Source organism: Pyxicephalus adspersus, chromosome 9 (assembly GCF_032062135.1).
Source record: "Pyxicephalus adspersus chromosome 9, UCB_Pads_2.0, whole genome shotgun sequence".
NCBI classification, from domain to species: domain Eukaryota; kingdom Metazoa; phylum Chordata; class Amphibia; order Anura; family Pyxicephalidae; genus Pyxicephalus; species Pyxicephalus adspersus.
In genome coordinates, this window is record NC_092866.1 from 30882617 (window position 1) to 30900594 (window position 17978).

Below are 17978 nucleotides of genomic sequence, written 5' to 3' on the forward strand. Positions count from 1 at the left end.
ATTACATGGAGATAGGAAGTCCATGGCTACTGCATTAGCTTGCAAGCAAAAGCCCGGAGAAACTGTAAGTGATTACGTCAGAAGGTTTAGGAAAGAGTGGAAAGAAGAGGCAGGTATAGGATTAGGAGGAGATCTGAGTATAGTATTTACTCAGTCACTGATTAACGAGATGATTCCTGAACATGGGTGCCCTGCCATACTTCTACGGCAGGACTCACTTTTAAATTGCTCCTACCAGTAGTGGTCCTGTTGCAGCACTCCATGCCCTCTTAGGTCTGAAAGAGCCGGAGGATGAAGTGCCAGAGTCACACTCATGTATCACTGAAATACATAACACATCGAAACCACGTTCCAACTTATCCACAACACCCATTCCTCTAGCAGAAAATGTTTTTGTAGACGGATCCTGTTCCCGACCCTCTGACAAAACTTATTTAGCTGTATATGCCGTGGTACAGCTCCCAGACACAGTCCTTGAAGCCGCCTCACTCTCTGTTAACTTTTCCCAAGCTGCAGAATTTAAAGCACCCACCAGAGCCTGTGAAATTATGGCAGGGAAAGCTGTAAACATATTTACTGACTCCTGCTATGCTTTTGGAGCCATTTTGCAGCGAAGAGGCTTTACCACAGCTGACGGTAAACCCATTCAGCATTGCGCATTAATTTCGAAACTTTTACAAGCCATTCACCTCCCCAATCAAATAGCCAAAGTCAAATGTCAAGCACACACTTCTTCCTATTTATTCGATGCCAGGGGCAACAGACTGGTGGATTTCCATGCCAAAGCCACTGCTCAGTCTACCACACCCAACACTAGCCCCTTGATAACACTTCTGCTTGCCATCCCAGCTTCTACTGAAACCAACACTCTTCTAACACAATTACAGCCCTTCGCCACCCAACAGGACATTAAATTCTGGGAAATAGAAGGATTGACCTTGGATTCCTTTGGAATCTAGTCAAAAGGAATCTGGTACCCCTCATTGTTTTTCAAATCCATGGTATAGGACACAAAAGCATTAAAACCACAACACAAGAAATAAACAAGCGATTTTGTGCCTATAATTTAAAGAAACACACACAGGCCATACTTTCCTGCTGTCTAACATGTACCAGAAATATTGTGCAAGGAAAGAAAACAAGGGTCCATTTCAAGAGTTACAAATTGATTTCACATATATGCCAAAAGCTTTCAAATGATGCCAGATAATGTTAGTATTTACAGATAGATTCAGCAGATGGGTAGAAGCTTTGTAGTCAGGAAAGAAAATGCAAAGACAGTAGCTAAGATACTATGCAAGGAGATAATTCCCAGATTTGGATGCCCAATAAGCTCAGACAATGGTACTCCATTCACCTCTAAAGTCACACAGTAAATTTCAAAAATGATGAACATAGAATGGAAGCTCCACATTCCATATCACCCCCAGAGTGCTGGAGTAGTAGAGAGGACAAAAAGGACACTGAAAGACAAACTTAGAAAAGTGGGACCCATACCTACCAGCCTTACTAGAAAAAATGGGAATGACACCCAACCCAGCTAATAACTTATCACCTTTCGAAATTTAATGGGAACACTTTTTCCCACCCCCTGGGCTATAGACCCTTTAATTTTATTACCCAGAGATCTCGAACAAATCCAAGACTACTATGTAGCTAAACTTATTGAAAAATTGAACAGCAACTACAGAGATGTCTCTCTTTCTTTTCCTCTCCCTACAGATCAACCGATGCACCCTTTCAAGCCTAGAGACATAGTGTTGGTTAAAGTTCTGCACAAGCCCTTGGATTAGCACTTTGGACCCCCAGTCACAGCGCAAACCATCACTAGAACAGCCGTACTGACCAGTGGAGGAACAACCTGGATACACGCCTCAAGAGTAAAGAAGGCACCGCCGATCTAGAGCCAGGATGATGCTTCTTGATCCACAAGTACCAGCCTGGATGCTTGTCTGCAGTTTTGGAGCCCCAATGGTAATATTCTGTCTTGTATGGGTCAAAACAACTTGCCACCATCACCTTCAAGATTTGCCCTTCGTTTGTCCCCAACCAAGCCATAACCTAAAGAATGACTCCGTGTCTATGCACCGGCGAGGCCTTGAGTATAGTGACTGGACTGATTTCAGGGGTAACTAATGGGAACGCCTTGCCAAAGAAATATATAATAGCTCTATGTTTAGCAAATTAAAAAAAAAAAAATATGAAATACTGAATATATGTATTGTGGGTACACTTTCATAAACAGTCTAGTCTTGTGTATTCCTTCCCAAGCTTGCTTGGGTTGGAATGACCTCATAACAAGAACGTTGTGGTTGCTGATGCCCAAAAAGGTCATGGGAAACAAAGCGGCTGGGGATATACTAAATAGAATAATAAATAATGCATGTTTTTGACAGTATATCAAGGTTGTTAGGCCCAAATTAGCTAATAATGTTTTTATAACAATCTGACTGGTTGAGAACAGAGTATAATAATTAGCTGGAGATAACATAGAACTAAGTGCGGGCACCGATATGCAAACAAATGTAAGCTCTCCTCTGTGCCTCTTTCCAAATACTCTTTTCCAGAGTAAATTAAAATGGGTACTCTATGGTGAAAACAGAGTCTTGCAATCTTGATGTTAGATATGTTACACTTTTGGACTACAGTACACATCCAATAAGGGGAATTATTACCTTTTAATTAAGCAGAATGTTTTCTGTTGTTTTTTTACCCCTTCTAACACCTTTAGTCCCACTAATGCTCCTGCCTTGTTACAATCACCATGAGGGAAGGAAAAAAAAAAACCCTTATTGAGACACAGATTGGAAAGGAGGAACTGACACAGCTGCTTTAACCCTCCTCTTCTCTATCCACAAATTTTGGTTGTAGTTCTGTTCTATTGGTTCTATATGTTCTATTGTATCCTTAGCAGTACATTTTTTTCTTCTCTTTGTTCCCATTTATTTTTTTCCCCTTCATTTTATCCTATTATTGTATTAACAATTAAATTGAAAACAAATTTTTTTTTTCAGCTACACAGCAGAAATTTTCCACTGTAGACACTTTTTCTCTATGTTCAAAAGGCACATATACACACTTTTAAAGTCTAACATTATGGTAAAATATTTTTTTTTTTAAAAAATGGTACATTATAGGAGAATAAAACCAGGTCTTACTGTTGGAAGGATGCGTATCTTGCAGGTCACAGGTTTGGAAAACCCATTTACCAATGTTTTTAATATCTGTAGAAAAAAAGCATACATCAACTAAACTGCATTTCAGGTCATATAGATGTAATATATTCACAGCATTAGATCATAAAATTTACTGTATTCTAATTCTACTATGCATTGTATTTAATTTAATAAAGTCCATATAAAATTAATTTATTTATTAATCATAGGAATTTTGATCATATGAATGTAATGCTTTACTCCCCTTAAACATGTAAAAATGTTCAGACAACTGAATTGAAGCAATATATTCATGGGTAAATAAGGGAGAGTTTATGCTTACATATAAGTGTTAACAGGAACAGGCTATACATTCCAATACAATACAATACAATACAATACAATACATTCCTGTTGGCCTAGATGTTACAATTGTCATTGTAATGATGGACTCAAATTACATACCTTATGTAACTTACCATGTAGCAGATAAAAACACTCATTGGTTAATATTGGAACAATATGACACTTACCTCTAAATGTGCTGTTCTCCAGCGTTGTGAAGTTTGTTTCCCATGTTTACAACTACCATGTCTTCTGTTCTACTGGTTCCAGCATCTTCTTGTTTCACCCATTCAGCAGACATTGCTGTTAACTCTCACAAATGTGCACTGAGGTTTCATTATTACAGTACAAAGCTTGAATCAGGGGTCAGTACACAAATAAAGACAGTTAGTAGATGTTTTTTTTTTTGTTTTGTTTTTTTCTAAGCAGAAGGGACTTATGAAGGAACATTTTACATTTTCAGGTTGAATTTTGCATTGGTGTATGGTCGAACCAATGAAGGAGCAGAAGCAAAGGCTTTCTTCAGTAGTTGAAAGGGCTGTAGAGCCTCTGGCAACCAGGCTTTACAATTGCTCCCTCTCTTGGTCATAGAAGTAATGGGTGCAAGGAGTAGTCTTGGATGAACTGCTGGAAGTAGTTGGTGAAGCCAAGAAACCTTTGAATCGGCTTCAGACCGAGGGGTTTTGGCCAGTCTAGTACGGCCGTAACTTAGGCAGGATTTGCCGTCAGCAAACCCTCAGCAAACACAATGTCCCCAGGAATGGGACTTTAGGGAGCTCAAAGAGGCATTTCTCAGCCTTGGCATACAGTCTTTTGTACGGAAGTCGCTGCAGAACCGTTTTACCATGGTGTCGATGAAATAGTAGATCGCTAGTGCACACCAGAATATCATCCAAATAGACAATCACGTAGACCTATATCAGGTCCCGGGAGACCTAATTCATAAAATCTTGGAATACTATAGGAGCATTGCAGAGCCCGAACAGCATAACCAAGTATTCATAGCGGCCATCTTGGGTATTGAAGGCTGTCTTTTTTATTCACCAGCCTTGTGGATGTGAATTAAATTGTATGCACCCCGCAAATCAACCTTTGTAAAGACAGATGCTCCTTGAAGGCGATGATCAAACAATTCAGAGATCAGAGGCTAGCAATACTTGTTGTTAGCAGTGATCTTGTTTTGACCTCTGTAGTCAATGCAGGTACTTAAAAAAAAAACAACCTTTTTCTGAACGAAGAAGATTCCAGCCCCCGCTCCTGGAAGCGAATGCCTATCTGGACACAGAGACACCAGGTCATCGAGGGTAGAGGGAAGGTAACGGCCAGCAAGTTCGTCCTTTAATATAGCCTGCAACCCCCTGCCCCAATACTGCCACCAGGCCGTCATTGTTCCAATTTATTTCAGAAGCCAGGGTTCGAAATTTCACTGCATACTGGCCGACCAAGAGGGAGGCTTGACGTAGGCCCAAGATTTCTGAGGCTGCAGAAGAGCCCCAGCCAGGTTCATCAAAGACCTTAAAGAAGTTCTGTAGAAATTCATTGAAGTCTCCTAGAAAAGGATCGCCCTTTTCCCAGAGAGGTGAAGCCCAAGCTACGGCTTCCCCAGACAGCAAGGAAATTAAAAAAGCCACCTTGGTTCGCTCAGTAAGAAAGTTCCAGGGCTGCAATTGAAGCTGAATTTGGTTTAGTTCAGGCAACTTTATAAAGAGTTTTTAGATACTAAAATCTTGTTATTAAGGTTTAATTGACGTGCTGGCACTTTGAGGAAATTCTTTGGTTTTGTGTGGCAGTTTGGGCACTCGGGCTCAAAAAGGTTAGCCATCACTGGCCTAGACAAACTGTCATGGCTCCACAGGGCAGAGTGGTGGACCCTCTGTGTCACCAGCCCAGTGGGGGCAGACGTACACATGGCGCAGAGTCTAAGCAACAGCTTGGCCTTCTCCAGGGCCTCCAGAGGTGAGGCTGTTTTGTGGTGAGCTGCTGACAGGTTGGGATCCTGTGCCCACCAAGGCAGGTGACTGCTACCTAGCAGGAACGAAGTGCGGTGCCAGAGAGAGAGCCAAAGAATGGTCAGACAAGCCAAAAGTCAGGGTAGGCAGTGATCAGGAATAGTCAGGAAACGAGCCGGGGTCAGAAACAAGGGGGCGCAAACTAGAACAGCAGAAACCTGGGAGCAGAACCGAAAGGAACTCCTTGTCCAGGCAACTTCCTGTTGCCAGCCACTTTCTTAAAAAAGGGGATGTCATGTGATGAACATGAGTCATGTGAGCCGCAGACTCCTAACCCAGGAGCAGAAGGAATGCTGGTGAAGAGACAGTCTCAGATATTCTTCACATGCCTGCCAGCAGATGGAGTGCATCTGCGGAACACTCTAGTCCAATGTGTTGGAGATGTAATCAAGAATCAGGTACTCACTCTATTATGTAGAAATGTAAAAATCTCACTAGTTATCGGAACTCCATTTTTAGATATATTTCCAATACAACAGGCTATCTTACCAAGCCTGCGCCAGATTTGGCATTTCATAGTAAATATTGATACCTTTCCAATCCAGTTTTGAACACTAGTTTGTCAAATACTTTTTGCAGCTGTTACATCTCACTAGATTATGGAAAAGCCAATATTTCTACCAATCTATGTTGTTTTTTTTAAACTTTATTTATATCCACAGAGAGACAGTTACATATAAAAACAAAGTGTTCATTAAAAAATCCAGAATATAAAATAGTGTTGTTTATACAGATACAGATTCATATACTGAAATATAAATAAATACTATATATATATATATATATATATATATATATATATATATATATATACACATACATACACACACATATACACACACACACACATGCACACACATAAACAATATTATTACATTTTAGTGCACATAAAAATTATGTGAATGCTCATTTATACTTGTGATCATTTCATACTAGATATTATCCCAAATAAATAAATATTTTCTAATTTACAGTGCATTAAATTTGTCAAATTCACTACTGTAATATATTTTATTTTATATTCAATTGTCTTCTTTTTCTACATTTTCCCTCTACAAACAAAAAAAACAAAACAAACAAAAAAATAAATATCTCTCTGATCTGCTCCTGCTGCCTTTCTTTGCCAAATTCTAACTCATTTTCTTTCTCTATGTTACAGTTATATTGCCCCCAGGTTTAATCAGAACAACCATTTACTTTTACCTTATGAAAAGCATTATACCATGTAGAGTGATGATGCCGTAGTAAAACTTGACCCAGACTTTCTGGATCTAGAGTGTATTACATATAGGAGTACCATTTATCAAAGAACTTAGTTGCATTGCTACTAGATTGTAAGCTCTTCAGGGCAGGGTTCTCTCCTCTTATATCACTGTCTGTATTAGTCTGTCATTTGCAATCCCTATTTAATGTACAGTGCTACGTAATATGTTGGCGCTATAAAAATTCTGTTTATTAATATTAATAATAATAATTGTTACCTCCTTTTAATTCCTCTACCTCCAATAGATCCCTATAGTGGACCATCCGCATTGTAGAGTCAATCATTTTCAATTTAGGTGGATCCTTATGGATCCATTGCAACATTATTGCTCTGCGTGTTTCTAACAAACACAGTAGTATCCAAAATTTAGGTCCTTTCTTTATACTTCTTACTTGTGAGTTCCAGGTCCCAAATACACACAGTAACGGTTCCAGAACCAATTTTATTTTTGTTATTCTTGTAATATAAGGTAATACATTCTTCCATAATTTCTGCATTTGGTTACATTCCCTAAAACTGTGTTTCGGTGTAACTCTTTCATACTCACATTTTAAACAAATCTCCTACTGTCCTCCCTTATCGGCCCATATTTGATAACACTTATAATCTAATCCCTGACGAAATTGTGGATTGCCTTTAATTGGTAGATTTAGACAGGGAACATGGCAACTCCAAATTACGTCTAAGTTCTCTCCAAGCAATTTTGGTATCTCGAATGAGAATATTATGTTTAAGGTTCTGAGGTAGTTGTGAAATGTTATTATGCAGTAATGGCGTTAAATGCTACGGATATACCGAGGCTTGTTCCAATTGAGTATTTGAGTGGTAAAATGACCCTCTTATCCAATCTATAACATGTCTAAGATTGCAAGCTAAAATATAAAATCTAACATTGGGGAAATTTATACCACCTTCCAATCCTGGAAGGTATAATTTAGTCAGTGAAATGCTAGGCCTCTTTACCATACATATAAATCTAATAAATGCTTTATTTAAAGCTTATACAAATGTATGTTTCAACAAAAGTGGCATAAATTGTAGTAGATACAGAAGACGAGGGAAAGAAATCATTTATTGAGGTGGCAACGTCCCATCAATGATACAGGCAGCTATATATTTTATGAAACAACGGTGGATAGTTCAGTTTATAAAGGGACGTTGGTGTTTTTCCAATACATACATATTGCATATTCTAGGACCGTGAGCACTCTACGGATAGATCTAACTTTAACAAACCCTACTTGCATAGGGGATATTATAGATGGTAAATATTTTGCTAACCTATCTGCTAATATTTTAGAGAGTATTTTGGCATCTAGGTTGATCAACAATATTGGGCGATAGGTTGAAGGTTGTCTAAGGTCTTTGCCCGGTTTTGGAAGAACTTTAATATATGTTTCTTTTCCCGAAGGAAGGAACGTTCCAGTCTGCCACATCAATTTATAAGACATTACCTAAATCCTCCATAATATCTTCTTTGAGAATTTTGTAATATTCTGCTATCAGCCCATCTGGGCCAGGGGCTTTACCATTTACCAAATTTACTATGGCTCCTTTTAATTCCTGTTCAGTAATATCAGCATTAGGAAATTCCCTTTGTTCCTCTGTTAAGCTAGGCATCTGCAATGTATCAAAACACTTTGCCTCCTAATTTGGTTTTAGCATTTGCTTATATAATTGAGTGTAAAACCTTTCCAATATATTATTAATATCCTTAAGTTGCGTAGTCAGTTCCCCCGATCTACCATACAATGCTTGAATATATGTTTGATTTCTTTGGTGGTGTGCGAGTTTAGCCAAAAGTTTTCGAGCCTTATTACCATATTTATGGAATCGTAAATCATAATTTTTTTTTAATATTTCTTGTTTTTCTTCCCATTTATCAAATTCTGTTTTAGCTTTTAACCAAACTTGTTTATTTCCAGAGGTTGGTTTCTCTGTAAAATTACTATGGTCTTGACGTAACATTTGCAAAGCTGTAATGTAGGCCTTCTCACTCTGTTTTTTATTAGATGCTATATAAGATATAATAAGACCTCTCGTATTTGCTTTCCCTGGGACCGGAAATAGGACCGGATCAGATTTGTACATGAAATTGGTAGCTGTATAAGTATACCAGGCTGATTTTAATTCTGCTTGAAATGCTATTATCATTTCCTAAATATGTTGGAAACCTCCATATCCATGATTCTCCTTTTGGTTGTATTTCTTTCAAAAACACTGCTATGGGGGCATGGTCAGATAATGCTATAGTCAAAATATCTGGCTTGTCAACTAACGATAGCAATGATTCTGAACATTATAAATAATCGATCCTGGATTGGGAGGCATGTACACACGAATAAAATGAATATTGTTTTTTTTTTACGGAAAATGATAACGCCAACAATCATGCAAGTTGTTAGCGTGCACAAAATCACTTAATATAGTACCCGAATACAATGAAACTGCTTTTATTCCTTGAGAATGTCCTATAGTTCTGTCTTCATTGACATACATACCAGAATTAAAATCCCCTCCCACAAGTTTGTTAACATTAGGCTCCTGAAGGAGCCTACTGGTAACATCATAAAAAACGCTATGGTGGGAGAGTTTAGTGCATACACATTATAGAGTGATAACTCTACACTTTAACAACTCTTCCCAGCTGATGCACTTCTGTATCAACTGGTTCACAATTAAGATTCTTATGGAAAAGGAGAAGTACTCCTGCTTTCTTTCCTATCGCTGGGGAACCAATTACCTTACCTACCCCAAAGGGTAGGTAAGGCAATTTTTCATCCTATCCAATTCATCTATGTGCAAGTGGGTTTCTTGTAATAGTGCCATATCTGCCCTCTGCCTTTTCAAATGTCCTAAAACAGACATCCTGTTATTAGGGGACCTTAGTCCCTTAACATTCAATGGTTAACCAGAACAATATTACATATTTTTAACAATAGGAACATTTTATCAATCAATATATATTTTTTTTTTGTATAACCATACATCTCACCCCAATTGTTTATTTTATTCCAAATAGACTCGCAATCTCCCTTAATGGATATTCGAGTACAGGTCAGAGAGAGAAAAAAAAAATAAAAAAATAAAAAATCCAAAGAAAACTAATTTTAGTAGACCTCCTTTTTTCCTCACAGGTGACATTTTGGAATCAAAACTATTTATTCGGAAATCCACACTCGACAAAAAACATATTTTCCATCTCACGCCTTTATGTTATTATAATCATTTTGGTGCCCCTTCTCAAAGATAAAATTCTTCTATTTTTTCATTCTATCCTTTTCTTGTTGTGTTTTTAATTGCGTTTATGATATTTTAATATTGCATTCAGATCTGCGTGTTGATTCTGTAGAGAATATTGAATTAGGTGATCACGGTGATTTATGCGATTCAACAATATCTGATACTTGGTTCAAATATATCAGTCCTTTTATTTGCTCTGGAATAGAGAGCCGTTCTTCCAAAAAAATATTCAGCTTCCTTATAATTTGTAAATACATAATTTGCACTGAAAATTCATGATATGTAAAGTAGCAGGGTAGGCCACACGAAATCCATATTGTCACTCATGCAGTGTTGAGCAAATTTTTTGGACCATTTTTCTTTTTCGGGACACCTCCGCAGAGTAATCAGCAAAAATGAATACATTGCCCCCCCCCATCAGTCTCTGTACAGAGGAGCTGACACTCTAACGCCCCCCCCCCCCCCCCCCCCCCACCCCTCCACTGTTAGTTCTCTATGGAAGCGAAAAGATTGCAATATAGTTGATCTGTCTGCATACTCACGATACCGTGCAATCATGGGCCTAGGGATATTGCTCTTTTTCCTCTGCTGTCGAAAGCGATATACTCGCTCAACTTGGCATAGCTTATTAATCCCCAGTTGCTGTGGGATAGTATTAGAGCAAAGAGAAAGTTACAGAGAAAACTTTTCCTGAATTCCTAGAGTTCGCAAATTATTTCTACGGTTGTTATTCTCCAGTTCATCAATCTTATCAGACAAACTATCTATACGTTTTTTTTTTTCATTATGGTGCTCTGTGCCTTTAAGAGATCATCTTCCACTGTGGTAATTTTATCTTCAGCACTATGTATACGCTGGGACTGCTTCTTTAACTCTTGCCTGATCGTTAATATTCCTTTGCTTATTGCTAGGTCTATAACCTCTTGTAGTGTAGGTTTCAATAACACAGCTACCGCATCAAAAAATTGTATCCTGTTGAAGTTGTATAGGAGGGGATTCCACCATTTTAGCAGGCTTTATGCAGGTTTTTTTCTATTGCTGCTTCAGTGATTGAGGGCACTCTGCCGATGCATTCTCAAGAAATTTCTCCATCTGTACTCCTGTTATTAGTTTAGCAGATTTTTCTCCCCAATTACTGAACAATATAGTGATGTTGTCTAGGGAAGGCTCAAATAAACAAAAAGTTTCTGCAATACACTGCCCCTTTAACAACAGCGTACATACCAAACTATCAGCTCTAATAATGTATCAAAGTGAAGAGAAATAACCTCTTCTCACACTGCTAGCTGTCTGCAGAGAGGAAAAAAAATAGCAGCAGCGGAAAAAATGTGTCGTTTGTAGAGCAGGGACGTGAAGATAGCGGATTACAGCTGGGTGAAGATTGGGTGAGAGCGAGTCTTCATGTCACGCTGCTACCCCATGAGGCACTGGAACCGGAAGTCAATCTTATTTTCTTTTTGAAGGTAATAGCCAAAGAAGTTATGAAAAATATTTACTTAAACCCCCACCAAAAGTAAAAGAAAATTTCTTTAAAACTTGTAAACCTTGGTCACAACTATTTAATAATAATATAGATACTTAAGCTCAATATATACCTTAAACAGGTAGTCCCTGGGTTAAATACGAGATAGGGACTGTAGGTTTGTTCTTAACCCCCCTAGTGTTCTAATTCTGTCAGTTATTTGATGCAAAAAGTGATCCTATTTTTTTGCATGACATTTTTGTTTATAGTGTGGGCCTGTAATTCTTAGGATTAACTCCCGGGTATGATAATTATAATATTTATTTATTATAAAATAATCATAAATTATAATATAAAACATAATTGTAAATAATAATTTCAAAAAATAATTAAATAATAGACAACAATGTAATCTTAAAATAAAATATAAAATTAAAAATGTACTTTTATTTTTATTTCATGTTGTGTGGTGTTTTTGTACTGTAAAAACCATTTAAAAGCGGATTACATTGTAATCTGCTTTTAAATTTCCCTCCCGGACACACCCTCCAACACATCACCACTCACACCACCCGGAAGATGACTCATCCTCCCGGGTGACGTGAGTGGGGATGTCCAGCCTGCCTCACACAGACGCTGCTGCTCTGCATCTCCAGAGAGATGCAAAGCACAATGCAGGACTTCTGCATGGTGCTTCACATCTTACTGCAGATGCGAGCAGCAATAGCAAATTCCGGGGGTGACCACCCCCAGAATTTACTATTGCTGCTTGCACCTGCAGTGAGATTTGAAGCACAATGCAGAAGTCCTGCATTATGCTTCGCCTCTCACTGCTGATGCGAGAAGCGGCATGGCCGGGACCCGGGTGGTATTTAAAAGCAGACTACTCTGTGATGCAGGCGCCCCAGCATCACAGCGGGACCGCTGGAGTGCGGGGAAAAGGTAAGGGGGGCTTCTAACGTTATCCCGAGTGTGACTCGGGATTATCGCTTTTTGCATGTAAAAGCCACCCCGAGTCACACTCGGGATTACCACAAGGGGGGTTAAGTTGAATTTGTATGTAAGTTTGAATAGGTACATTATTTTAATAAATTAGGACAGATGTTTGTCGCAACATATTATTCGGCAGAATAGTATCAGTTACTGTAGAAAATCCCCATTGGTAATTAATCACAAACAAAGCAAAAAAAAAAAAAAATCCTTATGGAGCCTAGACATTCACAGCTAGTGGTGCTTTGATACGCAAAAAAAAAAAATCAGCTACCATTTGTCTTGTCATTAAAAAGTTACAAGATGCTAAAGATCAGCTGAACTCTTAAGACCACCCACAACCTCAGCTGCGTTTAACAAAAGATTTCTTCTGCAAGTCATACAAACCCCCCCAACCCCATCAAGTCTCCGTCCTGCACACGAGGCAGCGGGGAAGCTCCGTTCCTAACTAGATTTCCTCTGTATGTTGGATGTCCTTAACCCGGGGACTACTTGTATCTAGTGTTTCCTAATGTAAGTTATCTATATTCTGGTTATATACTACAAAGAGTAAAAGGTTTATATAGCTGTCTCAGAACTTTATATTTTATTCTAATACTAAATAATTTTAGCCACTCTCCCTTTATTTTTATCTTTGATTTCATTCTGCTTCTCCTCTCTACCTATTTTGCCTCTGTTTTTTTAACAATCATTACTGTGGGTTTGAATTTTCTTTTTGTAGAATTGCTACCCTGATTTTATAATATGTACCTATGTTGTTTTTAAAAAAAAAACAAAAAAAACAAAAATAAACATCAGCAAGTTATGATTTACATTTGTTTTATAATTATGTGCATATGTGGATATGAACAATGGATGGGATTGTGCAGATTTTTTTCAGTCAGATAATTCATTTTTGGTATAATGGCAAAATGAGAATTGGTTGGAACATATGTGATTCTGAGCACAGTAACCATTTTTATGTTTTTTTTTTTTTTGGTAAGCTTTACTAAAATAAGCAAATATGAGGAACCAAAATCCTAAAGGTTAAACTAAAAAAGTTGACAGAGCAGTACCAGTAGAAATAAGCCTTTCATGTGCGATGACAGACCCTGTTAGAAAGGGCTTACAAGCCCCAGGCATTGTATTGCTACAATTGCTTCTCTCACAGTTATGACAATAAAGACAGGAAATAAAAAGCAGGATACAGAAGAGGACCTTAGCAAAGAAGTAAATTCACGAGAACCAAACGCCATGCCTATATGCTTTGCTTGCCCACCTGTATCTACAGTCTCAGGGAGCAGTATTTCTAACCTTTACATAAATACTTTTAAAATCTATGAAGGTCTATAAAATCTGTGAAGGTCTATGTGCACTAGCTTCTACATAACCCAATTTCCAGACATCGTCGAGCAGTGATTACATTGCCCCTCAAATGTGCCAAGCACCATGCTAACAAAGACAGAATTTATCTCCTCAGACCACCTGAAATTTCTCCACATTCTCTCCTGTTTCTCTTTTAGGAAAGTTGATTGCAGTCCCTTCGCTATACAATATCCTAAAACACTTTACTCAATAGGGTTAATAGGCACAGAAGATTGATGAAGTAAACAATGTGGATTGAAAATGCCCTATTAAAAGTACAGTGAGAAAGTGTGAACTAGGAGGTGTAAGTGTGCACAGTTCTTCTGAAAAAGTGCAGTTACTGCTACTGTTTGGGATAGAAAATTCCATTTATTTGGAAACTGTTTGTGAACTGCAATGGAAGGTATGAAACAAACAAACAAAGTTAGAGTATCAGACTTTTATTGAGTCTTTTTCTAGCTAAAAAGCTCGCTACTTTTTCTGGTGGGACATTGACAGAGCTATTTCCATTGTTCCCTACAATTTACAGATCTGACTCACTTCCAGATGGAGAAAACCACTATCTGGTATCCAGTCATGAACAGCTCAAGGAATCCCTCCAACTCTTATTTTCTACTTCTGTCCAGATATAGATTTGCTCTACTTCCCAAACTACAGCTAAGATTCTTGTTCAGCATTGTGCCCCGAGACACCATCAGCCATTGGTACCTTTAGTTTTTTTGGTGTTGAGTATATTGCCAAAATTAGGAATCATTCTTAAAGTAGGTTGCAAGTGGTGATAATTATATCCGAATTACATTGGGAAAGCACTGAAGCGCAAGCCTTTAAGTGCTAACTGTGGCCCCTGACAGGTGAAGTTGCTAGCTATGGCTAATTGTTGTATCCTCTATGCAGTTTTGAGGTGATTAGGATTAAAAAAAGTACAAAGTGAAGGAGAAGAAAATAAATATAGTAATATTTGTACAGTATTTTCAGGCAGCCACCTACTGAAAGAAAATACTGTGTAACAATGATCACTGCTAATGGCAGCAGAAATTGGTGAAAATAAACAACAGGGCCAAGATAGTTTAATTTAAAAACAGGGAGTTAGGGGAAAATGCTTCTTTTTTTGTTCCTGAAGCTACACAACAGAAGCCTACCTTCTTTGCTGGTGATCCATTAGTGACAAGTCTTATGCTACGTACACACGTCAAATTTTTCTCTCCCGATAATCGCCTCAGGGCCTATATTGGGCGAGAATCAAGCGTGTGTACAGCCCGCTTTGTTCATCGTCCGTGGATCCGTCCTGGCGGATCCACAGATGATGAACAACAAGCGATCCTAATGGAAGTAAAGGGGGAGAGCGCGCAGCAGGGTGCAGCTCCGTCGCTCTCCCCCTCCCCTTTTCATGTATGTACAGCACTCATTCATGCATCGTGCGGTTCTTATCATTGGAAAGGATTGTGAAAGATCTCTTCCTACATCCCCAATTGGGGCAAACACACACATTATATATATATATATATATATATATATATATATATATATATAGCTACGGCTTCCCCAGACAGCAAGGAAATTAAAAAAGCCACCTTGGTTCGCTCAGTAAGAAAGTTCCAGGGCTGCAATTGAAGCTGAATTTGGTTAATAAATCCATGACAGAGCTTAGGGTCACCGCAGTAGCGGGAAGGAGTAAGAGTCCTAAGCGTAGATTAAGGCAGCATGGAGGCTGGAAGTAGAGCGGGTACTGGAGTTTAAGGGACAGAGGCTGGAGTCGAAGACGCAGAGGTAGGGGGCTGACTAATGGCAGACTGGAGCTCATTAAGGTGTTTGTCACTAATCCTGAGGATGTCCACAACTTTTAATTTGTAGAGACTCTTGTCTTTGAATCCGTTCTCACATCTCCTGCATTGAGTCTGGCAACAGAATGTCAGAAGGGTCCATGGCCTAGACCAGCGATGGCGAACCTTTGGCACGCGTGCCAGCTGTGGCACGTGAAGGCCTTGCAGCTGGCACGTGGGAAGGTCCGCAATTAAGATATGCGGTGCGGCGGGAGGCAAGTGTGCCGGTGTCTGCTTTGCAGCTCCCCTGGCAACAGGGCCGGACTGGCCATTGGGAGGACCAGGCATTGTCCCGGTGGGCCGCGGCCCATCCTCCTGTGCTGGCTGCAGTCCTATGAGTGGATGTTTAGCCTGCCTGTCTTCCCCTTAGTATCCTATGAGCCAGGCAGTGTGTGAGGGGGAAGTGGGGGGAGGAAGAGAAGCTTCACACACACACATACACACACACACATACACACACACATATATATATGTATATATGTATCAAGTAAACTAATTGCACCTACTGAAACAGCATTGCTTTTTTTTCTCCCTGTAAAATGTGGGTTCCAATTTACAACAGGGATAGCACAAAAAAATACCTAAGTTTAGAAAATCATATTATCTGCATAACAGCAACGTTATAAAAAAACTTAGACAAAAGAAAACAGGTTAAGAAAACTAAAGCAAGTTTTTTGAAAATGGTTGTTGTAGATGTAAACTTGAACTTACTTCTTCAATTTTATCAGGCCTTGACAGAAGTGCTGCACCCATCCCACCCTAAAAAAATATATATTGTATATTAGTTAAATTTTACATTGTACAAGGAAAACATTAAAATACAAATAAAAAAAAATAAAATTCTTAGTGCAAAGTCAAAAAATACTAGAAAGTTGATGAATAGTGTAGCTCTGGCTTAAAGACCATATTGTACCATAGTGTAAAAAAAAAAAAAAAAAAAAAAAAATAAAGGGCGGAATGCTTTAAAGCTAAAGTCTCCCACACCACTCCTTAACATTGTAGTATAGTTAGACGTGATTAGATACTCTGCTCTATTTTTATTCTTGTCTGTCTCTCTAATGCAGTTGTAATTGGCAAAAAAATCCTCCAATGGAAGAGCCTGTCCCTGAGTCCCAGGGAAAAATGTCCAAAAATGTATTTCCTTCTCTTTGAGAAAGTTTTCTCCCCATTTCTGTTCAATCACAAGAGAGAAAATTCACTCAGTGGTACACATACAGCCAATAAAACAAAATAAAAGACAATATACAAATAAAAAAATTAAAAAAAAAATCCTGCATCCTCAGAACGTTAAACTCACAGACAGAAAATAGCAAACCCTGATAATGATAGGGCTGCTTTTATTGAGAGAATTACATTTTTATACATTGGAAATGAATAAAGACATTGGGATGTATTTATAAATGTTTCCTCAATTCAAATCAATTCACCTAAAAATATTCCCTAATATGCGTTCATACATTCATACATAGCATTTCCTAATGTGATAACATTAGTGTGATAATGTGTGCACTTTTTACAACTGCCAACTAGTTAGCAGGAGTCATTGTTTTATTTGGCACTAAAATGAAAGAGTAGAGACATTCGAATATCTGTCAGCAAATTACCTTTTAGACAAATTTACAGAAAATAATTTATAAATAGACCCCATTGAGAGTTTATAAAACTTTTGGTAATTTAAACATCTAGGTCCCATTTTGTTTTCCCTCCTAGAATTATCATTATTATTAGCAAGGGGTGTTAATCCTAGGATAGATTAGGTTTTTTTTTCTGTGCAAAGGTTACACTTTTTTTTATTACAAAGTTTTTGAGGGCTGAGTGGCAGTTCTGAACCAGTGAACAAGTGAATAACATCCATGTCATGGGTGAAAGTTAAAATTCTGTTCTCCCAACTCACCTTTGTTTTCACCCCCTACCTCGTTTCCCTTCTTTTCCAATGTTGTTCTTTATCTACACTTTTCTTACTAAACAAGCCCCAGTCTTACCTAGATTTATGCCACTCTTTATTAAGCAATCAGATGCTGCCTGCATCAACAGACTGTTGCTGTTACTTTAAACTTTATTACCCAGTTATAATGTGTGCTTCTAGAAAAGCATCCAGCTTTTTCTTAAAGCAATCTAGAGAATTTCCTAAAACTCAGAGCAATTTACACATTTTCACAGATATATAATGCATGGGGTGGATATGGTATTTCTTATTTACTAGTGACAAAAAAAAAAATAAAGAGACAAGACAGAAGGGGTTTTAAATGTGACCAAGGTAAAGTATGTGATGCTGTATTAATACCACATTGTAAACCTTTAAATAATTTTATATATATTTATATATATATATATATATATATAAAA

At 38.1% G+C, this 17978-nt stretch overlaps 1 protein-coding gene across 3 annotated transcripts in view; it reads right to left on the bottom strand.

The window, feature by feature from the left end:
* The window catches only part of DUS2 (dihydrouridine synthase 2), a 284746-nt gene that overhangs the window by 138374 nt on the left and 128394 nt on the right, over nucleotides 1-17978 (bottom strand). For 2 of the 3 annotated variants that reach the window (XM_072423086.1, XM_072423084.1), the window contains exons 7-8: nucleotides 16344-16391; nucleotides 3159-3224 (exon numbers count right to left, since the gene is read on the bottom strand). In XM_072423086.1, the coding sequence (XP_072279187.1) occupies nucleotides 3159-3224; nucleotides 16344-16391 (114 nt within the window). The remainder of the gene's footprint in view (nucleotides 1-3158; nucleotides 3225-16343; nucleotides 16392-17978) is intronic. The other variant, XM_072423085.1, reaches the window with a different exon arrangement.